This window comes from Oncorhynchus kisutch, linkage group LG14 (assembly GCF_002021735.2).
Source record: "Oncorhynchus kisutch isolate 150728-3 linkage group LG14, Okis_V2, whole genome shotgun sequence".
In the NCBI taxonomy this organism is placed as follows: domain Eukaryota; kingdom Metazoa; phylum Chordata; class Actinopteri; order Salmoniformes; family Salmonidae; genus Oncorhynchus; species Oncorhynchus kisutch.
Genome location: NC_034187.2, coordinates 10854046 through 10879523, shown reverse-complemented (window position 1 = coordinate 10879523; position 25478 = coordinate 10854046). Strand labels below are relative to the sequence as shown.

The 25478-nt window shown below is 42.6% G+C and overlaps 1 protein-coding gene across 1 annotated transcript in view; it reads left to right on the top strand.

Moving 5' to 3' along the window:
- The window catches only part of LOC109904605 (dynein heavy chain 6, axonemal), a 62347-nt gene that overhangs the window by 14201 nt on the left and 22668 nt on the right, over nt 1–25478 (top strand). The window contains exons 16-51 of the mRNA XM_031787596.1: nt 1285–1456; nt 1849–1953; nt 5109–5227; nt 5349–5423; nt 5537–5624; nt 6307–6557; nt 6790–7021; nt 7264–7317; nt 7503–7648; nt 8606–8674; nt 9303–9489; nt 9934–10013; nt 10198–10360; nt 10508–10597; nt 11013–11144; nt 11719–11925; nt 12204–12252; nt 12369–12589; nt 12820–13066; nt 13227–13299; nt 13393–13616; nt 13813–13929; nt 14163–14339; nt 14818–14950; nt 15111–15187; nt 15411–15607; nt 15746–15874; nt 18653–18793; nt 18937–19104; nt 19685–19855; nt 20739–20906; nt 21242–21328; nt 22118–22315; nt 24685–24843; nt 24927–25121; nt 25297–25478. Coding sequence (XP_031643456.1) covers nt 1285–1456; nt 1849–1953; nt 5109–5227; nt 5349–5423; nt 5537–5624; nt 6307–6557; nt 6790–7021; nt 7264–7317; nt 7503–7648; nt 8606–8674; nt 9303–9489; nt 9934–10013; nt 10198–10360; nt 10508–10597; nt 11013–11144; nt 11719–11925; nt 12204–12252; nt 12369–12589; nt 12820–13066; nt 13227–13299; nt 13393–13616; nt 13813–13929; nt 14163–14339; nt 14818–14950; nt 15111–15187; nt 15411–15607; nt 15746–15874; nt 18653–18793; nt 18937–19104; nt 19685–19855; nt 20739–20906; nt 21242–21328; nt 22118–22315; nt 24685–24843; nt 24927–25121; nt 25297–25478 — 5283 coding nt within the window. The remainder of the gene's footprint in view (nt 1–1284; nt 1457–1848; nt 1954–5108; nt 5228–5348; nt 5424–5536; nt 5625–6306; nt 6558–6789; nt 7022–7263; nt 7318–7502; nt 7649–8605; nt 8675–9302; nt 9490–9933; nt 10014–10197; nt 10361–10507; nt 10598–11012; nt 11145–11718; nt 11926–12203; nt 12253–12368; nt 12590–12819; nt 13067–13226; nt 13300–13392; nt 13617–13812; nt 13930–14162; nt 14340–14817; nt 14951–15110; nt 15188–15410; nt 15608–15745; nt 15875–18652; nt 18794–18936; nt 19105–19684; nt 19856–20738; nt 20907–21241; nt 21329–22117; nt 22316–24684; nt 24844–24926; nt 25122–25296) is intronic.

Sequence of the window (25478 nt, the reverse complement as noted above, 5' to 3'; positions counted from 1 at the left end):
CGCTGCGCCTTGGTCCGATCCTTATAACGAACGTGACAGGAGCAGCCATGGTTGGGCCTGGGAGGGCATAGGCCCATCCACTGGCCCAGCCAATCAGATTTTTCCCCACAAAAGGGTTTTATTATAGCCAGAAATACTCCTCAGTTTCATCAGCTGTCCTGGTGGTTGGCCTCAGGAGAAACTACAGGTGAAGAAGCCGTATGTGTAGGTCCTGGTTTGGCGTGATTACACGTGGTTGTGAAGCCGGTTGGACGTACTGCCAAATTCTCTAAAACGATGTTGGAGGCGGCTTATGGTAGAGAAATGAACATTACATTCTCTTGCAACAGCTGTGGTGGACATTCCTGCAGTCAGCATGTCAATTGCACGCTCCCTCAGAATTTGAGACATCTGTGGCACTGTGTTGTGTGACAAAACTGCACATCTTACGGGCCTTGTATTGTCCCCAGCACAAGGGGCACCTGTGTAATGATCACGCTGTTTAATCCGCTTGTTGTTATGCCACACCTGTCAGGTGGATGGATTATCTTGGCAAAGGAGAAATGCTCACTAACAGAGATGTAAACACATTTCTGCACAAAATTTGAGATCAATCATTTCTTTGTGCATATGGACATTTCACGGATCATTTATTTCAGCTCATGAAACATGGGATCAACACTTTACATGTTGCGTTTATATGTTTGTTCAGTATATTTTAATTATTACATAGGCTTCTGGTTGATGATTTCGGAAATTGTTCTTTTGACAGCACTTTAAAGACATACCTTGCACATGTAGTCATATCATCTGATATAATATGGAGTAGCTATCTACCTGGAGTAGGTTTAAGGTCCAATGGAGCCATTTTTATCTCAGTATCTAATCATTTCTGGGTAACAATCAAACCTTACTGTGATTGTTTTCAATTAAAATGGTCAAAAATAAACAAAAATAGCTTCCTAGCAAAGGGCCATTTCTGTGAGTGGTCTGAGTGGGGAGGGGGAAACTGGAACTCTTTCTTATTGGTCTATTAACTCATTTACTGCATGGTGATGTCAGGCAAAAACTCCAACCCACCAAAACAGACTGAAATTTCAGTCGGTCTTATCAAGCAGCTTTTACAGGGCATTATCATCATTACACAGTATTATTCCAACTTCATAGTGTGGAAATAGTGTATATGTAAAACACGTTTTTGACTGCATTTGGCCTTTAAGAAGACTCACAGTACCAAAGAAATTATTGAATGAATCCAAAATATGTACTTTTCTGACTTGAAATGAATGAACCTCATCCTATTAGACAGCTCCCAGCGGAGGCCAAGGTGTTCCTGCAGGTGGATCAATCATGGAAGGAGATCATGAGGAGGACAGATGACAGGCCTAATGCCCTGAGAGCAGCTACCGCCCCTGGGGTCCTGGAGATGCTGCAGGCTGGCAACGTCCACCTGGAAAAAATACAGAAGTGTCTGGAGGTACTGGAGGGAGTTAGGGTGCCTGGGTGTCAGAATGTTTCTGCTATCTTGTCAACTCCTTGTCATTCATTGTCATCTCAAACATGGCAATTCCGTAATGAGTAGAAACAAACTGGAGCCCAGGCTAGCATATCACAATATACAACAGACTGGAACCCAGGCTAGCATACCTAATGATACTGTAGACTGGCACCCAGGGTAGCATACCACATGATACAGAAGACTGGAACCCAGGCTAGCATACCACATGATACAGCAGACTCTCAAAAGGACTGGGCTGTAAAACCTTTGACATTTTCATTTGCAACTCTCACACAACATTTATGTTATCCTAGTTACTTTCAGAGTTGCTGTTTATTTCAATACTTGACTGTTTGTTTCGTTTTCTGCAGGATTATTTTGAATCCAAAAGATCAGTTTTCGCAAGATTCTACTTCCTCAGCAATGAGGAACTGCTGGATGTTCTGTCACAGAGCAAAAATCACAACGCCATTCAGGTTCCCATCTCATAGTGTTGGCTAACCATCCAAGAAATGACTCTTTAAAAAGAAAATAACATAAGCAGCAGCTGGAAGTTAATATTTCACTTTTATACAGAAGACTCTCAAAAGCACAATGCACTTCATTTCCTGTCTGTAGGGTCTAGCTGAGCTGTAACCTCGTCTCCAGGCTCAATTACTACCGCATATAGAGACTGGTAACAGTGCTTCAAAGTGGGACTTGAATGGGGTGTGTTTAAAATCGAGGCTGGAGATGGAGCAAGCCTGCTACAGATGTAGGATCTTAATTTGAGCCAGTTTGCTACAACAGGAAAATAATGAATTATTATGTGGATTGTAATTAATGGACATTTTTTATAGGGGTGATACATTTTTTGTTATGGCAAATGAAATTGGACATATTTAAGTGGAAATTACAAACTTTAAAAGCCTGTTTAAACCTCAAATACACTACAAATTCGCATTTCCTGCTGTGGAAAATTCTCAGTACAAAAGAGTACGTAATCAAATTAAGATCCTACGTCTGTACAGATCTATTAGCTGGGACTTTGAAAAACGGTGAAGATCGTTCTATCACATTGACCATTTTATATTTTTGGAAAGCCCAATTGATTCTGAGTTCGGACATATAAACTTACAGTACCAGTCATAAGTTTGGACACACCTACTCATTCAATGGTTTTTATTGATTTTTACTATTTTCTACATCGTAGAATAATAGTGAAGACATCAAAATAATGAAATAACACATATGGAATCATGTAGTAACCAAAAAAGTGTTAAACTAATCCAAAATATATTTTAGATTATTCACAGTAGCCAAACTTTGCATTGATGAAAGCTTTGCACACTCTTGGCATTCTCTCAACCAGCTTCATGAGGTAGTCACCTGGAATGCATTTCAATTAATAGGTGTGCCTTGTTGAAAGTTCATTTGTGGAATTTCTTTCCTTCTTAATGCGTTTGAGCCAATCAGTTGTATTGTGACAAGGTAGGGTTGGTATACAGAAGATGGCCCTATTTGGTAAAAGACCAAGTCCATATTATGGCAAGAACAGCTCAAGTAAGCAAAGAGAAATGACAGTCCATCATTACTTTAAGACATAAATGTCAGAAAATCTGGACATTTTCAAGGTGCTTCAAGTACAGTCGCAAAAACCATCAAGTGCTATGATGAAACTGGCTCTCATGAGGTCCGCCACAGGAAAGGAAGACCCAGAGTTACCTCTGCTGCAGAGGATATGTTCATTAGAGTTAACTGCACCTCAGATTGTAGTCTAAATAAAAGCTTCACGGCGTTCAAGTAGCAGACACATCTCAACATCCACTGTTCAGAGGAGACTGTGTGAATCAGGCCTTCATGGTCGAATTGCTGCAAAGAAACCACTCCTAAAGTACACCAATAAAAAGAAGAGACTTGCTTGGGTCAAGAAACACGAACAATGGACATTAGACTGGTGTAAATAGGTCCTTTGATCTCATGAGTCCAAATTTGCGATTTTTGGTTGCAACTGCCGTGTCTTTGTGAGACGCAGGATAGGTGAACGGATGATCTCGGAATGTGTGGTTCCCACCGTGAAGCATAGAGGAGGAGGTGTGATGGTGTTGGGGTGCTTTGCTGGTGACGCTGTCAGTGATTTATTTAGAATTCAAAGCACACTTAACCAGCATAGCTACCATAGCTACTCCATCCCATCTGGTTTGTGCTTAGTGGGACTATCATTTGTTTTTCAACAGCTGGTTGAGAGAATGCCAAGAGTGTGCAATGCTGTCATCAAGGCAAAGGGTGGCTACTTTGAAGAATCTAAAATATACTTTGATTTGTTTAACACTTTTTTGGTTACTACATGATTCCATATATTATTTCATAGTTTTGATGTCTTCATTATTATTCTACAATGTAGAAAATAGTAAAGAAAATAAAGAAAAACCCTTGAATGAGTGGGTCAAATCAAATCAAATTGATTTATATAGCCCTTCGTACATCAGCTGATATCTCAAAGTGCTGTACAGAAACCCAGCCTAAAACCCCAAACAGCAAGCAATGCAGGTGTAGAAGCACGGTGGCTAGGAAAAACTCCCTAGAAAGGCCAAAACCTAGGAAGAAACCTAGAGAGGAACCAGGCTATGTGGGGTGGCCAGTCCTCTTCTGGCTGTGCCGGGTGGAGATTATAACAGAACATGGCCAAGATGTTCAAATGTTCATAAATGACCAGCATGGTCGTATAATAATAAGGCAGAACAGTTGAAACTGGAGCAGCAGCACAGTCAAATGGACTGGGGACAGCAAGGAGTCATCATGTCAGGTAGTCCTGGTGCATGGTCCTAGGGCTCAGGTCCTCCGAGAGAGAGAGAAAAAAAGAGAATTAGAGAGAGCATATGTGGGGTGGCCAGTCCTCTTCTGGCTGTGCCGGGTGGAGATTAAAACAGAACATGGCCAAGATGTTCAAATGTTCATAAATGATCAGCATGTTCGAATAATAAGAAGGCAGAACAGTTGAAACTGGAGCAGCAGCAGGGCCAGGTGGACTGGGGACAGCAAGGAGTCATCATGTCAGGTAATCCTGGGGCATGGTCCTAGGGCTCAGGTCCTCCGAGAGAGAGAAGGAGAGAATTAGAGAACTTACACTTAGATTCACATAGGACACCGAATAGGACAGGAGAAGTCCTCCAGATATAACAAACTGACCCTAGCCCCCTGACACATAAACTACTGCAGAATAAATACTGGAGGCTGAGACAGGAGGGGTCAGTAGGTGTGTCCAAACCTTTGACTGTTACTGTATACATGAAAACTATTTTTAACAGATTTTTGGGAACTCACTTCCTTGTTTAAATCTTTGAGCTGCTCGCGCTATGAAGTCCACAATGTAGGGGAGGTTAATCTAAGGGTTATGCTAGATGGTGATGAATTGAGAGATCAGCCAATTAAACCCAGTGGTTGTTTCTTCCTGCCATAGGCTTTCATTCAAGTTCCATTCTGAGGCGCTGTGAAACCAGACGGTTAGACAGAGAGCGAGCTGGGTGATGGACAGATTAGCTGGGCTGTAAAAGCTTGTGCAAAATGTTGACATTTTCATTCACAACTTTCAAACAATATGTACTTTTATTTAATCAATTTAATTCAATCCATTCTCTACAACACTTTTAAGCCTCATCTTGTAAAATGCTTCAGCAACATCCGTCACCTGAACATCCAGGAACAAGCTAGGATTCACCATGTGGTGGCAAGCATACATTCAGCCGAGGGTGAAACTGTGACCATGCCAAAGTAAATAGTCCAATCATGATAATAAACCAAATGGAAACATTTACATTTAGGCTTAATTCATGTTTTTTCTTCTGTTACCGAGAATCCCAGAACAACTCTTTCTTCTCTTTTGATTCTTTAGAAATGTTCAAATACGTGGGCCAGTGGAGCAATGGATGGGAAATGTGGAAACAGCAATGTACAACACAGTGAAAAGGTACAGTAACCATTTTGCATGTAGCTTTTTCTTTCCTGTTCAAAAGGTGTTGATACAGTATATCCAAGGGAACGTTTAGCCTGATACAATAATCATGTTTCAAATCATTTCAGGCGCTTGAAGATAGGAGTGTCAGAATGGAATCCTCAGAACTTTAAGAAATGGGTCCTCTCTCACCCCGGACAGGTCGTTCTCACCGTGGTAAGTTACCATTGCAACGTATAGATTTAACAGGAATATGACAGGACTTATTACTATCCACCTACACAATTGGGGAAATCCCACCATGTGTTAAACAGTGTATCGTCGTCCTCCAGTTCCTGTTCACTAGGCTGATGAATGTAGTGACTGTTACCCTGTCAAAGTTACATCAACAGCCAAGGAAAACTTAAGACCAAAGTCAATGTGAGACCATCAGACTTTTCACACCGTCTTCTTACATTGTGTCCAACATGTGTTCTAAACACATGCCTGGTCCCAGATCTGTTGTCTCCTTCTATAGCCCGGTCCCAGATCTGTTGTCTCCTTCTATAGCCTGGTCCCAGATCTGTTATCTCCTTCTATAGCCTGGTCCCAGATCTACTGTCTCCTTCTATAGCCTGGTCCCAGATCTGATGTCTCCTTCTTTAGGCTTGTCCCAGATCTGTTGTCTCCTTCTATAGCCTGGTCCCAGATCTGTTGTCTCCTTCTATAGCCTGGTCCCAGATCTGTTGTCTCCTTCTATAGCCTGGTCCCAGATCTGTTTGTGCTCTTTGCCAACTCCATTGCTGTCATTGTCAAACCAAATATTTTGGCATGACATTCCCATAAGGAGTTGGTAAGAGAGCAGAAACAGGCTAGTACCCAGGCTACCAAAACCCCTCCTTAACCCTCTGTCCCCTAGACCCAGATCATGTTCACTAAGGACTGCCAGGAAAGCTTCAGCAGTGAAAGGCAGCTGGAGGACATGGTGGTGGTGAAGCAGCAGGTGATCCACAATGTGGAGGAGCTGGCTGACCTTGTGTCCGAGCCCCTGCCCTGTCACCAGCAGGCCACCCTAGAGGCCCTGCTCACAATCCTGGTTCACTGTAGAGATATCCTCAGCCATCTCCTCCAGAACCGCATCACCAGTGTCGATGACTTCGAGTGGACAAGGTCACAGCTTTGATCATAGTTGCTACTGCTCGTATATATTTTTCTTGAAATACCTGGCCTTATATAGATTAGTTCCAGATCTTGTTGTGCTGTCTACGATCAGAATAACTCCTATTTTTAGGCCAAATATATCTAGGATCAGGCTAGGACTTCTGAGCATGTTTTGTCAAATTTTCTGAGTTTGAGATGATTGTTGATCAATTTTTTTTGTCATTGGTTCTGTTGGTTTCAGGCAGCTTCAATATGTCTGGTATGACAGCACCTCTCTGTGTTACGTGGTCCATGCCCAGGCTTCCTTCATGTATGGCTACGAGTACCTGGGCTGTTCTCCTCGACTGGTCATCACGCCGCTCACTGACCGATGCTGGCTGACCCTCACCGGGGCCTTGAGCCTCCATCTGGGGGGCGCGCCCGCCGGACCCTCTGGAACAGGCAAGACAGAGACCGTCAAGGACCTGGCCAAGGTAAGGACCTGGCCAAGGTAAGGACCTGGCCAAGGTAAGGACCTGTCACTGAAGTTAGGAGAAAAACCTGTGAAGTATTTAGTAAGTTAGTCGGTGTGTGGACCTGAAAATGCCAGCAGTAGAAAAAGAGAATGTCCACACTCTTGGGAAACCACTGTCACTGATATCCTTGTAGCTCTGTATTTAAGCTGATACTGTATTTACAGGAAGTAAAACCATGTTGATGTTGTTTTCCTTTGCAGGCGCTTGGAAAGTTCTGTTTAGTACTGAACTGCTCGGACAGTCTAGACTATAAGGTAGTCATGGACATTTCTATTCTCATTATAACTTTATAGCTATTGTACTTTTGATGCATTCAAATATGCTTGTTCAAGCTCATTGCATCAGTTGTAGAAACTGAAGAAGTGGAGTAGAAGTATGTATACATTTGACTGTATACTGTGAGTTAATGTTGTCTCTCTCTGTGACATTCCCTTACCAGATGATGGGGAAGCTGTTCTCTGGCATGGTGCAGTCTGGTTCCTGGTGTTGTTTTGATGAGTTTAACCGTATCAACGTAGAGGTGTTGTCAGTCATCGCTGCTCAGCTTCAGTCCATTAAGGCTGCCATGCATAGCCACAGTTTACGGTATGCCTCTGGAACTTACTGTATTCTTTAGACTGTCATCGCTGCTCAGCTTCAGTCCATTAAGGCTGCCATGCATAGCCACAGTTTACGGTATGCCTCTGGAACTTACCGTATTCTTTAGACTGTCATCGCTGCTCAGCTTCAGTCCATTAAGGCTGCCATGCATAGCCACAGTTTACGGTATGCCTCTGGAACTTACCGTATTCTTTAGACTGTCATCGCTGCTCAGCTTCAGTCCATTAAGGCTGCCATGCATAGCCACAGTTTACGGTATGCCTCTGGAACTTACCGTATTCTTTAGACTGTCATCGCTGCTCAGCTTCAGTCCATTAAGGCTGCCATGCATAGCCACAGTTTACGGTATGCCTCTGGAACTTACCGTATTCTTTAGACTGTCATCGCTGCTCAGCTTCAGTCCATTAAGGCTGCCATGCATAGCCACAGTTTACGGTATGCCTCTGGAACTTACCGTATTCTTTAGACTGTCATCGCTGCTCAGCTTCAGTCCATTAAGGCTGCCATGCATAGCCACAGTTTACGGTATGCCTCTGGAACTTACCGTATTCTTTAGACTGTCATCGCTGCTCAGCTTCAGTCCATTAAGGCTGCCATGCATAGCCACAGTTTACGGTATGCCTCTGGAACTTACCGTATTCTTTAGACTGTCATCGCTGCTCAGCTTCAGTCCATTAAGGCTGCCATGCATAGCCACAGTTTACGGTATGCCTCTGGAACTTACCGTATTCTTTAGACTGTCATCGCTGCTCAGCTTCAGTCCATTAAGGCTGCCATGCATAGCCACAGTTTACGGTATGCCTCTGGAACTTACCGTATTCTTTAGACTGATTTGTATTTTAATGGCTTGAAAGTTTTTTATTTTATATTGGTTTAACTGAACAGGTGAATAGTTTAGGTTAATTTGTCAAATGTATTCAATATTTACTGTTTTTACCAAAGGTTTATGTTCGAGGGAAGAGATATCCGACTGAACGCCTCATGTGGATTCTTCATCACCATGAATCCAGGGTAACGTGATATGTCATGTTTAGTTTAAGTTCATACTCTTTTAATAACCTTTTATAAGCGTTAATAACCTGTCATCAAGGCAAAGGGTGGCTACTTTGAAGAATCTCAAATATAAAATATATTTTGATTTGTTCAACACTTTTTTGGTTACTACATGATTCCATATGTGTCATTTCATAGTTTTGATGTCTTCACTATTATTCTACAATGTAGAAAATAGTAAAAATAAAGAAAATCCCTGGAATGAGTAGGTGTCCAAACTTTTGACTGGTACTGTACATACATACACACACACATACATACACATATAAATACATACAGATACACATACATACATATCAATAAATATGATATATATATACATCTTTTAAAAAACTATTTTATTTATTACCCTCCAACCCTACCACCCCTAACCCAATTGGAGCAAACTAGTCAACAACAATGCTTAGGCCTGTATTTCCAGTTCATACATACTATGTACATTTTATGTACACAGTCTATTTTACAATAGTTCTATTTTGTTTGCTTTTACTCCTGTCTTTCCTCTACCCTCAACCATCTATTTCTTATGTCCATCCGGGCTTGATTTCTATTTGCCATGGCTTTCAAGTTGACCTCTCTCTTTCAGTTGCAAAGGTCGAGTGGATCTCCCTGACAACCTAAAGTCCCTGTTCCGGCCTGTCTCTATGATGGTACCTGACTTTGACCTGATTGCTGAGATCATGTTGTTCTCTGAGGGCTTCAAATCAGCCAAATCACTGTCCAGGAAGATCGTCAACCTCTACCAGCTCGCCAGCAAGCAGCTGTCTCAGCAGGTTGGACTTACATAGACTCTTAGAAAAAAAGGTGATATCTAGAACCTTAAAGGGTTCTTCGGCTGTCCCCATAGGGGAACGCGTTGAATAACTATTTTTGTTTGCAGGTAGAACCCTTTTGGTTCCATGAAGAACCCTTCAAGAACCCTTCACCTGGAACCAAAAAAACATTCTCCTACAGGGACAGTCGAAGAACACTTTTGGAACCATTTTTTCTAAGAGTAACATTACAAACATTTCAGTTAAAACAGTTGAAAATTTCAGTTAAAACAGTTGAACATTTCAGTTAAATATCAAATACATACTGTAACTGTTCATGTTAATGTTTAGAACTATGTTCATAGCTTTGACATTCTGAAAACTTTTGTTTTGCTTTTTTGTTGATGTCTTACGTTTGTCTTTGTGTTTTTTTCCCCTTCCTTTCGTGGTTCTACTGTAATCTAGGACCATTATGATTTTGGAATGAGAGCCATAAAGTCCGTGCTAGTTCTCGCTGGTCAGAAGAGAAGATTCGCAGCGCTGTCGTAAGTATTAAAGAAACAAGATTCCTCTGCGTTCTTGAGGCCAAAAGGCATTCCCTTGAATTGGTACAATCAAAAGGCTGTGTCACTGGTCACTACTGTCTTCTCTTTGCTTCTCTCATTCATCTCAACTTGCCAGAGTTGTTGTAGTAAAAACATTGTGAGTAAATACTGTGTGATATTCCAGGTGTGGCCTGACACCAGAGGACGAATGCTGCGTTCTGATCTGTGCTTTACAAAACTCTAACTTACCCAAGCTGGTTCCTGAGGACGTTCCTCTGTTTAAAAGCATCATGGAGGATCTCTTCCCCGGCGTCATCAATCCCAAAACTATCCATCCTCAACTAGAGGTAATTCCTTGCCACGTGTACTCACACAGTCCGGTGTAGTCGGTGGTTGTTCTGGTAAAGTAAATGGAACTTGGTTAGATCACTTGGCTGCATGTTTTTTGGGTTGTTGTGGTTAAAATGTATGTCATATGCTTGCATCTTCTCTAGATCGCCATAGCTAAGGCTACAGAGATTCTTGGATTTCAACAATGGCCAAATCAAGCAGAGAAGGTTACACAGCTGTATAGCCAGATTTTGGTCAGTATTTGGTTTCTTAAACATCCCGGGTCCATACGAACCCTTGCTTAAACCTCAGATGGAACGAAAATGCTAGGTGTTAGCTTTTCCCATTGGAAAACATGTCAGAATTAGCTGCCTAGCTACCAAGAGTTACTTCTATTTCCGGGAACAATTAACAAATCAACCAATGACTTCCGTTAAGGACTCTCATGAAACAGTGTTAAATCACGTCCAACTACGTCTACTTCTTTAGTTGGCTAATGGAAATAATCACGCGGGTCAGCTGGTGGTGTTAGCATGGTAGCTAAATGTAAAATGTTTTCCGATGGGAAAAGCTAACACCTAGCATTTTTTGTTTAAGCAAGCGTTGTCCTGTTGTTTTTGTGATTAATTCAATTCACAATATCATTCAACTTCAATGTTGATGTTGCAGGCTCGAGGAGGGGTGATGTTGATTGGTCCTACCGGAGGAGGGAAGACAACAGTGAGACTCATCCTGCAGCATGCTCTACACCTGCTGCCCTCTCTGTCTGAAGTCCACAGGAGGACCAACGTCTTTATGGAGGTACTACTACATCTCGTTAGACACTTCAGATCGTTTACTGAAAACATCTGTCACTTAATGTTTTTATGTGTGTTTAAACATGCAGCTAAACTGGTGCAGATTTGATTCCTTTCAGATATGGAAGTGTTAGATAGTATGTTTGTGTGTGTTGTTTAAAGCTGCAATCTGTCACTTTTTGTGGCGACGTGACCAAATTCATATAGAAATGTGAGTTATAGATCTGCCATTGTGATTGAAAGCAAGCCAAAGAAGCCGGTAGATATGTTCTATTTGCTCTATTTCTTATGTTTTGTTTTTGCGTCTTTTACTTTCGGTTTTGTACACCAGCTTTAAACAGTAGAAAATACAATACAATGATTATCTATTGCTTGTTTTGTCACATAAACTGAAATTAGCCAAACTATTAGAATTTTAGCAACAAAAAAATGGCGTTGTGATTTCTGCATATAGCACCTTTAAAATACGTTATGCCTTTATTTATAGCCTGGTCCCAAATATGTTTGTGCTGTCTTGCCAACTCCTGTAATTGATTGCTGTGCTTGTTTCATTCTTTCTCTTGACTTCCATTGGGTAGTTGGCACCGAGTTCAGAGGTCCACGTGGAAAGCTTCACCATCAACCCCAAGTGTGTGAGCTTTGGAGAGTTGTACGGTCAGGTAGACCCCAACACTCTGGAGTGGTCAGACGGCCTGTTCGCTTCTGCAGTCAGAACCTACGCTAAAGAACTCTTCGAACAAGACAACAAGACTTCCAAAGACAGCGAGAGCAGGAACACCTCTTCAGTCAGTGCTTATTACATTTACATTTGAGTAGTTTAGCAGATGCTCTTATCCAGACTAAACTACATTTCAGTCATTCAACAGAAGTAGGTAAAACAACGATCACGATCCTTGCAAGTAAAATCTTTCTCAAAACAGCCGCCATCTATAAAATCATTGGTAGGAAGAGTTAAGCACAATTTTTTTTTATTGCTATTCATTGTTTATGATCATTCATTCCAAGGATACTGTCATTTACGCTGGTAACGTTAGCCACACATGGGCTCTGTCTTCCCTTTCAGGATGTTTTGAGTGAATCCACTACACCCTTACCTCCCAGCAGTTATCAACGTATGTCTTAATGAACTCTGCTTGTGGTTATCTCACAGTATAGTATCACACAACATTTGAGAATGTTATCATTCAGAAATATATATATTTAAATGTATCTCTTTATTATTTCTTAGATAACTTCATGGTTGACAACTGGCGTTGGATCATAATGGATGGCCCAGTGGATATCCTGTGGGTCGAGAACCTGAACACTGTGTTGGACGACAACAAGATGCTGTGCCTGGTGAACGGAGAGAGGATCAGCCTGCCAGATGGTATTAGGTTCCTGTTTGAAGTGGATACTCTAAGCCAGGCCACCCCCGCTACCATCAGCCGCTGTGCCATGGTCTACATGGTATTGTGTCAAGATGCATTATGTTCAACCAGACCTACTTTCCAGAACGGTTCCCTGGACTCAGATTAGTTCTCGTCCTGGAGAATCTCCGGTCCAAGATTAGGCCTAATCTGGGTCTGGGAAACTGGACCCCCATCTGTTATAGGTTTTCATCTAGTGTATTAAACTACAGTAGTTTGTTATACAAAGTTAGAATATTTGGGTTATATATTTTTTAATCGCCACTCCAGGATCCAGTTGACCTGGGCTGGAAGCCGTACGTGAGGCGCTGGCTGTCCCAGCTGCCCAGACAGCTGAGCAGAGAGGGAAGGAACCACATCCAGCAGCTCTTTGACAACAGCATCACCCAGGGGCTGAACTTTGTCAAGAAGCACCAGAAGCTGCTCAACTTCCAGATCCCGGAGATGTCCACAGTCATGACCGTCTGCAGCATCCTGGGGGCTCTCATTAACTTCATGCAGGGGAATGGTGGCCTGGGTAGGACAATCTTCTTTAAAGCTAAGCATCGTCTGTATTTCTTTTTCTTCTTCTTCTACTACTTGTCTTTCTGTCCGTGTGGATGTTGTATTGTTTCCTATGTGGACTTTCAATAAGTTTGGTCCAAGTTTGATCAAATTTTCATTCTGTGGTGTCACAGGACTAAATCTTGAGACATTGTCAGAGGAAGACATTGGGAAGACCTCTGCAGACAATGAGTCCACAGGAAAAGGGTACGTGTAAATGAAATCTATTGCTGTTTGTAGTTACTATATTATCTTGGTTCAGCTTTAGTAAAGTTACTGTATATTTCCAATCTGTGACAGGGAGGATAACAAATGGTTTCTACAGAAAAACCCAGAAAAACTCACGATTCTTCTTGGGAAGCTGTTTGTCTTTTCATACGCCTGGGCAGTGGGAGGAGTCCTAAACCATGTAGATGACTATGATGATTCACCATCTGCTACTAAAGACAAAAGCTGTCACCTCGTCAATGTTGCACACGCATTCAAAAACCTGATCCACAAGTTGTTTGAAGGCGCACCTTGCGGTATGTGAATAGAATAATTAATCATGTCCAGGGACTGCAGAGGAAAATTTGCTATCTAGCTCAATCTGGTGCAATGACATGTTGTACATGGTCTCTGACAAATGAACAAATAAAAAATGCTCTAGTGTCCATTATATTTTCTATTTTGTAGAACATCCCTCTTCATCAAACTTTATTTTGTCTCTGAATATTTCAGGTGTGTCTTTACCAGCGGGGAATCGTATGATCTTCAACTACTTTGTGGATCTACAGACAGGTGCCTTCGTTCCCTGGGATGAGTTGGTTCCTAGCACCGAGAGTCTTATACGCAAAGGTCTGCTCACACCTGTACCCTCTCTGGTGTGCAGCAAGCATCCATACATGCACTTTTACAATCGTACCATTCAAGAGTGCTAAGATGAGTTTCAAGTTTATTTTCCTTATGTAATTTCACTGGAAATCATACTCACCAGAGCTCTCACATTAAAACAACAGCATTAAAAACAGCAGTATTAAAACATACAGCATTAAAGGTTAGGGACTCACATTATACGTTCATTTCCTCAGGACTGAACACATCCTCAGGTTCTGAATCATTGCAGTTGGGAGGAGCCCTGGGAGAGTCTAACACAACAGATACCACCAGCTTTCTGAGATCAGGCCCCATCTGCAGCAATGATACTGTCCGCTACTCCTTTCTAATGAGCCTGCTGCTGCTCAACAAACAACCAGTACTTCTCACAGGTGATTCAGTCGAGATTTCACTCTGTATTATATAAGACTATAGGATCATTCTTTCCCCCAATTACATGCCTGTTGTTTACTATTCATGTTCTTGACAGAAGAAAATGGTTGTCTTTAACCAACTATTTTATCATTAAAAAGATTTAATAGGTCTCATAATGAGGTTTGAATTGATTGGATTCTGGAGTTAATGAAGTTTGTTTTGACAATTAAGGGATTCTGTAATTAATGAGGTTTGTATGACTGTTAGGGGATTCTGGTGTTGTTGAAGTTTGTTTAGACTATTAGGGGATTCTGGAGCTGTTGAAGTTTGTTTGGACTATTATGGGATTCTGGAGTTAATGAGGTTTGTTGTGACTATTAGGGGATTCTGGAATTAATGAGGTTTGTTTAGACTATTAGGGGATTCTGGAATTAATGAGGTTTGTTTTGACTATTAGGGGATTCTTAAGTTAATGAGGTTTGTTTTGACTATTAGGGGATTCTGGAGTTGGAAAAACCATTCTCATCCAAAGCATTCTAAAGAAACTACAGAGAGACGGAGGAGAAATGGTGAATCAAGGGACTATGCTGGGACGAGTGTTTCTACACAACCAATCCAAGACAGCCAGGTAAAGCTAACATAAAACACAATTATCTTTTGTTGATCTTGTAAAAAGTACATTATGTTGAGAAAGACAGTGAGCTTCAGTATTATTGTGTAAGAAAGGCCCAGAGAGGCTGAGAGACTGATACGAACAAGCAACCTAATGTACTGTAACTTTTCTCCAGCCTGCTGGAGGATGTTAACCTGCTGACAGCTGTGTTTGGGGGAGATGCAGATAAGTCTACAGACGGTGATTCATTAAGTAAGGTTTAGTCAGGACTATCTAGTAGTCGTCAGTAGTAGTGAGCTTAACTAGTTAGTAGTCTGACTAAAAGCCACATGTTCTCCTATTACCCTTCTCCTGAGAAAATGCTTTATTCTTTAATGTGAACAATTTATTGTTGCCATGATAATTAAAACCACAAATATTGATTGCCAATTTCTGAGAAAATTGTATTTTCAACCAAAAAGTTGGTATTTTCCAGGTGGCTTGTTAAGCAGCATGCCGTTTGGAGTGTTGCACAGGATGCGTAGTCCCAGCCATACCTCAGAATCCTCAGGAATCCTGACCTGCACCCTCCAGTGCACTGCTCGTACAACCACTGCCTACATACAGGCACACATGTTACAAAACCTTGTCAAGAAAGGCAAAAATAACCTTGGTGCACCCAAAAATAAGTCTGTGAGTAAAATGTCATTACATAAAAATGTCTGATAATTAACATTTAAAGTTTTGGATGCTCAAAGTACTCTAATGGATTCAAAATACACTAAAGATGGATGCATAATCAGCTTTGATGTTCTATGTTTCTCTCCTCAGGTCTTGGTGTTTGTAGATGATTTGAACATGCCAACACTTGATAGTTATGGCGCCCAGCCTTCCATGGAGTTTATTCGCCAGTTCATCGAGCTCCAGGGAGTATTTGATGCCAAGACTCTCACCTGGAAGGTACAGTACAATAACCATGGTGTTATTAGAGTTCGTGTCTACCATTTCCCTGTGATGCGTGATGCAAATCATAGCTATGTAGAACAGAACCGGGAGGCTTATTTTCTTCCTCGTTTGACATCAGATGTGATGAATAGGCCTAGTCTCTATACAGAACCGTGTTCTTGTGGTTTCTATTAATTGTATGCTAGTATGTTAGCTCCAGGTCTCTATTTGTTTATTTTCTTTTCTTTTGTAATTTGACCCCCTTTTTCCCCCAATTTTGTGATACCCAATTGCGATCCAAATCATATCTCATCGCTGCAGCTCCACAACGGGCTCAGGAGAGGCGAAGGTCGAGTCATGCGTCCTCCGAAATAAGACCCGCCAAGCCGCGCTGCTTCTTAAAACCTCTCAAGGGTATGTGGGACGGAAGCGTCCCACCTCGCCAACAGCCATTGAAACTGCAAGGGAACCAAATTCAAAACAACAGAAATCCCATAATTAAAATTCCTCAAACATACATGTTTTTTACACCATTTTAAAGATACACTTGTTGTAAATCCAGCCACAGTGTCTGATTTCAAAAAGGCTTTACGACGAAAGCACACCAAACGATTATGTTAGGTCAGAGCCAAGTCACAGAAAAACACAGCCATTTTTCCAGCCAAAGAGAGGAGTCACAAAAAGCAGAAATAGAGATAAAATTAATCACTAACCTGTGATGTTACACAATACATGTATGCTTTGTTCGGTAAAGTTCATATTTATATCCAAAAATCAGAGTTTACATTGGCGCGTGTCGTGGAAATTTCCTGTATTACCAAATCACGAGAGAGCAAACCACACACAAGTCAGAGTTATCATAAAGTCCATCTTTAATTATATGAGCTTCACCATAGCCCTGTGACTCTCAGATCAATTCAGTGTCTATAAATGAATTCTCTGAGAGTGCTTACATATTGGCAACTGAGATCCTTTATAGCGAAGACACACATAGCCAGACAGCATTGGCTATAAATTATCGTTCAGTTTGGTCTCCTAAACTAAGTTCTTATCTCGTTCTTGGTACCACTTAGAACCAAAAACATTACCTCATCCAATGGCATATATCAAATACACCCCCTCCTGGACAAGATCAGAAAAGACAGTGAGCCTCTTAGGTCATATACTAAATCAAGATAAGGGCAACCTCAGAGGGGACATGTAAATAGTTAGACACATTCCCATAAGAAGACAGGCCTGACCTCTCCCCTCTCTGGGGCCCAATGTGACTAAGCCCTGGCAGAGAAGGGATAACTGCAAACTGTAAACAGTATTATCCAAAAGAAGACATTCTAAAGACAAATATCTCACATAAGCATTATTTTATAAATACAACCAATCTTATTTATCAATGTTACCGAACTAATTTTGATTCTGCTACTACATGCGTTATGTTCAGTAGTTCTAAAACATCTGGTGATTTTGCAGAGAGCCACATCAATTTACAGAAATACTCATAATAAACATTGCTAAAAGATACAAGTGTAATACATGGAATTTTAGATCCAGTTCTCCTTAATGCAACCGCTGTGTTAGATTTAAAAAATGTTTTAAGGAAAAAGCAAACCATGCAATAATCTGAGTACGGCACTCAGACGACAAATCAAGCCAAATTGATATCCGCCATGTTGGAGTCAACAGAAGTCAGAAATAGCATTATAAATATTCACCCCCCTTTGATGATCTTCATCAGAATGCACTCCCAGGAATCCCAGTTCCACAATAAATGTTTGTTTCGTTCGATAATGTCCATCATTTATGTCCAAATAGCTCCTTTTGTTAGCGCGTTCAGTACACAATCCAAACTCACGACGCTCGCTCACTAGCAGCAGACGAAAAGTCAAAAAGTTCCGTTATAGTCCATAGAAACATGTCAAACAATGTATAGAATCAATATTGAGGATGTTTTTATCATAAATCTTCAATAATGTTCCAACTGGAGAATTCCTTTGTCTGTAGAAAAGCAATGGAACGCAAGATAACTTTCACGTGACCGCTCATGGTCAGCTCGTGGCTCCTGGCAGACCTCTGACTCATTCCCCTCTCATTCGCCCCCACTTCACAGTAGAAGCCTCAAACAAGGTTCTAAAGACTGTTGACATCTAGTGGAAGCCTTAGGAAGTGCAATATGACCCCATAGACACTTGAAAAACTACAAACCTCAGATTTCCCACTTCCTGGTTGGATTTTTTCTCAGGTTTTTGCCTGCCATATGAGTTCTGTTATACTCACAGACATCATTCAAACAGTTTTAGAAACTTCAGAGTGTTTTCTATCCAAATCTAATACTAATCCAATACTAATTATATGCATATTCTAGCTTTTATGGCTGAGTAGCAGGCAGTTTAATTTGGGCACGCTTTTCATCCAAAATTCCCAATGCTGCCCCCTACACCTACTCGCTTAACCTGGAAGCCAGCCACACTCTAGTATTGGAGGAAACACTGACGACTGAAGTCAGCCTGCAGGAACCTGGCCCGTCACAAGGAGTCGCTAGAGTGCGATGAGCCAAGAAAAGCCCCCCGGCCAAACCCTCCCCTAACCCGAATGACACTGGGCCAATTGTGCACCGCCCTATGGGACTCCCGGTCACGGCCGGCTTTGACACAGCCTCGGATCAAACCCCAGGCTGTAGTGAAACCTCAACACTGCTATGCAGTGCCTTAGACCGCTGCGCCACTCGAAAGGCTCCAGGTCTTATCTTATTAATGAATATATACTGTAACAATGATGTTTAAATATCTGTATCTGCAGGGCATCCAGGATGTGACTCTGTGTGCAGCCTGTGCCCCTCCGGGTGGGGGCCGTCAGAGCCTCAGCCCCCGTCTGCTAAGACACTTCTCTGTCCTGCTGCTGCCACACCCCTCTAGCAACACCATGCAACACATCTTCCAGGTCATTGCCCCTCAGTCTTTAGTTGATTAGCTGCAGCACATCCTATACTAAGCCTACTGTATGTGTAAGTGCCAGCTGTGTCGCTATGTAATATCAAATTAGGGGAAGTACCTGAAATGCTTTCTGTCTGGTATATCAACCAGGTCCAACTCGGGAAGTTCTTTGGTATCAGAGATTTCTCCAAGGAGGTGCGTAAATGCAGAGAGGCCTTGGTGTCTGCCTCCATCACTGTCTACAATGAGATGTGTCAACGTATGATGCCCACTCCAGCCAAATACCACTACACATTTAACCTCCGAGACCTGTCCAAGGTAAGACACACACATTCTCATTGGTTTCTCTTCTTCCACTGTCTTTTACTATTGTGTGTGTTTAAGATCGTCTACAATACAGTCAGACTGCACAGAATCACTGATCTACAAGTCACCTTGCACTGCACCTAACTACTCATTATGTGATCAACATGAGTGATTCTGCACCTCGCCTTACTCAAATGGATCCCCATAAACACTGTGATTAGCTTAGGTATAGAGAGAGGCGCTTGACTATTGATATGCATTGGTAATCTCTCTATAGCTGGTCCAGGGACTGTTGCAGACCAGCGACTCTCATCTGAACTCATTGGTAATCTCTCTATAGCTGGTCCAGGGCCTGTTGCAGACCAGCGACTCTCATCTGAACTCATTGGTAATCTCTCTATAGCTGGTCCAGGGCCTGATGCAGGCCAGCGACTCTCATCTGAACTCATTGGTAATCTCTCTATAGCTGGTCCAGGGCCTATTGCAGACCAGCGACTCTCATCTCAACTCATTGGTAATCTCTCTATAGGTGGTCCAGGGCCTATTGCAGACCAGCGACTCTCATCTCAACTCATTGGTAATCTCTCTATAGGTGGTCCAGGGCCTGATGCAGGCCAGCGACTCTGAGCTGAACTCAGAGGAGGCTGCAGCCTACCTGTTTTCCCACGAGACCTCCAGAGTGTTCCACGACCGCCTGGTCAACGAGCAGGACAGAGAACTGTTCTTTCAGATACTGTCCAACGAGCTGCACAGTTACTTCAAGGTACTGGTAGCCAACGTGTCAAGAGAGGTCTCACGTGTACACAGTAACTCGACTGCTGAAATGTGTACTCTAGACGCACTTCAGGCCATTCAGAATGAGTTCTCTTTTCTTCTAATGTAATCCATTTATGCCAAGCTTATGCACATTTCGATTCCTGTGTTACATTTATAAAAGGTTTTATTTGGGGACATTTTGCAGACGGTCTTTCACAGAGCGACTTAAAGTTAGTGCATTCATCTTCAGATAGCTAGGTGAGACAACCAAATTCATATGTGTTGAAAATAGTTAAACGTGCCTCCCGAATGGCGCTGTAGTCTTTAGGCACTGCATCACAGTGCTTGAGGCGTCACTACAGACCCGGGTTCGATCACAGGCTATGTCGCAGCCGGTTGCGACCGGGAGACCCATGATGCAGCGCACAATTGGCGCAGCCTCGTCCGGGTTAGGGGAGGGTTTGGCCGGCTGGGATGATCTTGTCCCATTGTGCTCTAGCGACTCCTTGTGGCACGGCCAGGCGCATGCACGTTGACTTTGGTCACCAGTTGTACCGTGTTCCCTCCGACACATGCGGTGCGGCTGGCTTCTGGGTTAAGCGAGCAGTGTGTCAAGAAGCAGTGTGGCTTGGCAGGGTTGTGTTTCGGAGGACACATGGCTCTCGACCTTTGCCTTTCCCGAGTCCGTAGGGGAGTTGCAGCGATGGGACAAGACTGTAACTATGCCTGTCTGCCTGCTTTATATAGCAAGCCACAGTCACGTGACTCACTGTCTGTAGGAGCGAACCATGAACAGGGTAGTGTACCTAATAAACTGGCCACTGGACACTGAGTGTAAAATGACTTTCCAGTTACTTTTTCTTGTAACTTGTTCGTGCATGACTGTTAAGGTGTCCTGGCCACCAGAGGAGCTGATGAGAGAACCCATAGCATTCGGAGACTTCCTGGATATGAGCATCCCAACTGCTTCTAGGATCTATAAGCACCTGCCAGAGTTGAAGAAGATCCAGGCTGTACTGGAGGAGTGTCACGCTAGTCATGGAAGGAAAGCCTCTCAGGTACAGTTCACTTTAGCCACACTGACTCACCCACAATAGCATCTGCTAAACACGTGTATGTTACCAATATAATTTGATTTGACTATTTCTTTACAGTACAGTAAGCTACCAATGTGCAATCTTGATAACATTAATATCTGCATGATAATAACACATTTATTGTGTGTGTGTGTGTGTGTGTGTGTGTGTGTGTGTGTGTGTGTGTGTGTGTGTGTGTGTGTGTGTGTGTGTGTGTGTGTGTGTGTGTGTGTGTGTGTGTGTGTGTGTGTGTGTGTGTGTGTGTGTGTGTGTGTGTGTGTGTGTGTGTGTGTGTGTGTGTGTGTGTGTGTGTGTAGTTACCCATGGTGTTTTTCAGGGAGGCAGTGGAACACATCACTAGAGCCGCCCGGGTCTTCAGATTGAAGGGAGCACACATGATGCTGGTACCTGTCCTGGACACACCTTTTAGATCTCTGATGTCACTGAGACACTTTCCCTGTATGCTCTCTTTTAGAGTGTGGGCGGTAACTGTAACGGTAAATTAGAAATAACTGTAAACGGACCGTTTATCATTCTGCAGTACACCTGTCAGTCAACTGATCAAGACATCCTGTGGCAGCTGTAGGCCTAGTAATAACATGTATTCGTTGTCATAGTGACAACACAGACCATTCGGTGATTCAGGGTGTGTTCATTGTCATAGTGACAACACAGACCATTCGCCGCTTCAGGTGTGTTCGTGTGTTCGTTCGTCAGGGTGTGTTCGCAAATAACACTTCAACGTACATGTAATTAATGTGGCCACCAATATACTCACACATGCCCAGTTATTCAGGCAAGCTTACCTCGCCCTCTGCCGTCTCTTCTCTCCGAGCAGCCTAGCGCACCTACAAACAACAAAGATTTAATATAACCTGTTTTTGATTGGTCGTCAATGTTTTGTCATCGGAGGGAAAGGGGAAAAAAAACTCTATCGGTATCGTTCTCCACTCTTTGTGTAGTTATCATTGTAGCTCTCCTGTTCGCTTGAATTAGAACTGTTTTAATTGAACAATACTATACTAACTGAAGGTAAACCATATAGCTCAATAATATGTTGTTCAGGTTCCCAATGGCTATTGCATCACTATTACACACTCATGGCTCCTTCCTGCTATTTGATTGATTGATTGATTGATTGATCAATTGATTGATTACTGATAATGACTGACCACTTTATTCCCTCTGTGAAGATTGGACTGGATGGCACAGGGAAGGAGGAGTGTGTGACTCTGGCCTGTCATGTGTCTGGAAGCCATCTCTACAGGCTGTCTGTCTGCCGGAACTGCAGCTACTCAGACTTCAGAGATGACCTCAAGAGGGTGTTCAGACAGGCCGGGATCCAACGTAAAAACACTGTGCTGCTCATCACTGACTCAGACATTGTCAAGGTCCGTTTAAAGTGTGAAAGACAGTAGGAAGATTAGTTAGAGAAGATTAGTTGGTCCATATCTGTTACGTACTGTCGTTATCTAGCCTGGTCCATATCTGTTACGTACTGTCGTTATCTAGCCTGGTCCATATCTGTTACGTACTGTCGTTATCTAGCCTGGTCCATATCTGTTACGTACTGTCGTTATCTAGCCTGGTCCATATCTGTTACGTACTGTCCTTATCTAGCCTGGTTCAGATGTTACGTACTATCATTAGCTAGCCTGGTCCATATATGTTACGTACTTTTGTTAGCTAGCCTGGTCAATATCTGTTACGTACTGTCGTTATCTAGCCTGGTCCATATCTGTTACGTACTGTCGTTATCTAGCCTGATCCATATCTGTTACGTACTGTCGTTATCTAGCCTGGTCCATATCTGTTACGTACTGTTGTTAGCTAGCCTGGTTCAGATGTTATGTACTGTTGTTAGCTAGCCTGGTTCAGATGTTACGTACTGTTGTTAGCTAGCCTGGTTCAGATGTTACGTACTGTCGTTATCTAGCCTGGTCCATATCTGTTACGTACTGTCGTTATCTAGCCTGGTCCATATCTGTTACATACTGTCGTTATCTAGCCTGGTCCATATCTGTTACGTACTGTCGTTATCTAGCCTGGTTCAGATGTTACGTACTGTCGTTATCTAGCCTGGTCCATATATGTTACGTACTGTCGTTATCTAGCCTGGTCCATATCTGTTACATACTGTCGTTATCTAGCCTGGTCCATATCTGTTACGTACTGTCGTTATCTAGCCTGGTTCAGATGTTACGTACTGTCGTTATCTAGCCTGGTCCATATCTGTTACGTACTGTCCTTATCTAGCCTGGTCCATATCTGTTACGTACTGTCGTTATCTAGCCTGGTTCAGATGTTACGTACTATCATTAGCTAGCCTGGTCCATATATGTTACGTACTTTTGTTAGCTAGCCTGGTCCATATCTGTTACGTACTGTCGTTATCTAGCCTGGTCCATATCTGTTATGTACTGTCGTTAGCTAGGCTGGTTCAGATGTTACGTACTGTCGTTATCTAGCCTGGTCCATATCTGTTACATACTGTCGTTATCTAGCCTGGTTCAGATGTTACGTACTGTCGTTATCTAGCCTGGTCCATATCTGTTACATACTGTCGTTATCTAGCCTGGTTCAGATGTTACGTACTATCATTAGCTAGCCTGGTCCATATCTGTTACATACTGTCGTTATCTAGTCTGGTCTATATCTGTTACATACTGTCGTTAGCTAGGCTGGTTCAGATGTTATGTACTGTCGTTATCTAGCCTGGTCCATATCTGTTACGTACTGTCGTTATCTAGCCTGGTCCATATCTGTTACGTACTGTCGTTATCTAGCCTGGTTCAGATGTTACGTACTGTCGTTATCTAGCCTGGTCCATATCTGTTACGTACTGTCGTTATCTAGCCTGGTCCATATCTGTTACGTACTGTTGTTAGCTAGCCTGGTTCAGATGTTACGTACTGTCGTTATCTAGCCTGGTCCATATCTGTTACGTACTGTCGTTATCTAGCCTGGTCCATATCTGTTACGTACTGTCGTTATCTAGCCTGGTTCAGATGTTATGTACTGTTGTTAGCTAGCCTGGTTCAGATGTTACGTACTGTTGTTAGCTAGCCTGGTTCAGATGTTACGTACTGTCGTTATCCAGCCTGGTCCATATCTGTTACGTACTGTCGTTATCCAGCCTGGTCCATATCTGTTACGTACTGTCGTTATCTAGCCTGGTCCATATCTGTTACGTACTGTCGTTATCTAGCCTGGTCCATATCTGTTACGTACTGTCGTTATCTAGCCTGGTCCATATCTGTTACGTACTGTCGTTATCTAGCCTGGTCCATATCTGTTAGGTACTGTTGTTAGCTAGCCTGGTCCATATCTGTTACGTACTGTCGTTATCTAGCCTGGTCCATATCTGTTACGTACTGTCGTACTGTCATATCTGTTACATACTGCCTGGTTCAGATGTTACGTTCTATCATTAGCTAGCCTGGTTCAGATGTTATGTACTATCATTAGCTAGCCTGGTTCAGATGTTACGTACTATCATTAGCTAGCCTGGTTCAGATGTTATGTACTATCATTAGCTAGCCTGGTTCAGATGTTACGTACTATCATTAGCGAGCCTGGTTCAGATGTTACGTACTATCATTAGCTAGCCTGGTTCAGATGTTACGTATTATTAGCTAGCCTGGTTCAGATGTTACGTACTATCGTTAGCTAGCCTGGTTCAGATGTTACGTACTATCGTTAGTAAAAGTAGTCCATTCTAATGATCACCTGTGACATCTTCTCTGTGTTTTGTTCAAAGGAGTCAGTCCTTGAGGATCTGAACTGCATTCTGAAATATGGTGATGTCCCTGGCCTGTTTGACAACGATGAGATTGATTCAATCACTGTGGATCTCAAGTCAACCATGGAGAGCTCTATCGGTGAAAATAGAGAGGAGATGTACTCTTATTTCATAGAGGTACAGTACGGTATAATATTCACTCTAGATTTGTTGATTTATGCCATGGTTTGAGAAGAAGTATTTAACTTCTTCTTCTTTAGCAAGTTCATCAGAGACTACACATCGTCCTGGCCCTGAGCCCTGCTGGGATGCGTCTGAGACAGTACTGTTGGGCCCACCCGGCCCTGCTCTCCTGTTGTAACATAGACTGGTACAGTGAGTGGTCTAAAGATGCTCTGCTGCAGGTAGCCAACAGCACCTACATCAACTCTGACCACTTTGACTGGCTCGGACAGGTACAGTAGTTCCCCATTCACCAGATAATGACAAGCGCTATTTGTATGTGCACTACAATTCAACTTCTATCTGCAAATGTGTACATGAAATAAACCAAAAACAAAATAAGGTTAATTGTACATATTGAATGAAGATTATGTCCAGAATCTGGAACTCCAGTTGTTTACCTTTCAGGTCCTGCAGAACAAGGTAGCCAGAGTGTGTGTGGATATCCACCAGAGCTCAACCCAGATGGCTGCTCAGTATCTGCAGGAGATGAGAAGGCCCTACTACATAGTCCCCAGCACTTTCATCGAGTACATAGACACCTTCACCAAGATGTGTCGTTCAGAGGGGTCTAAGCTCCATAATGTCAG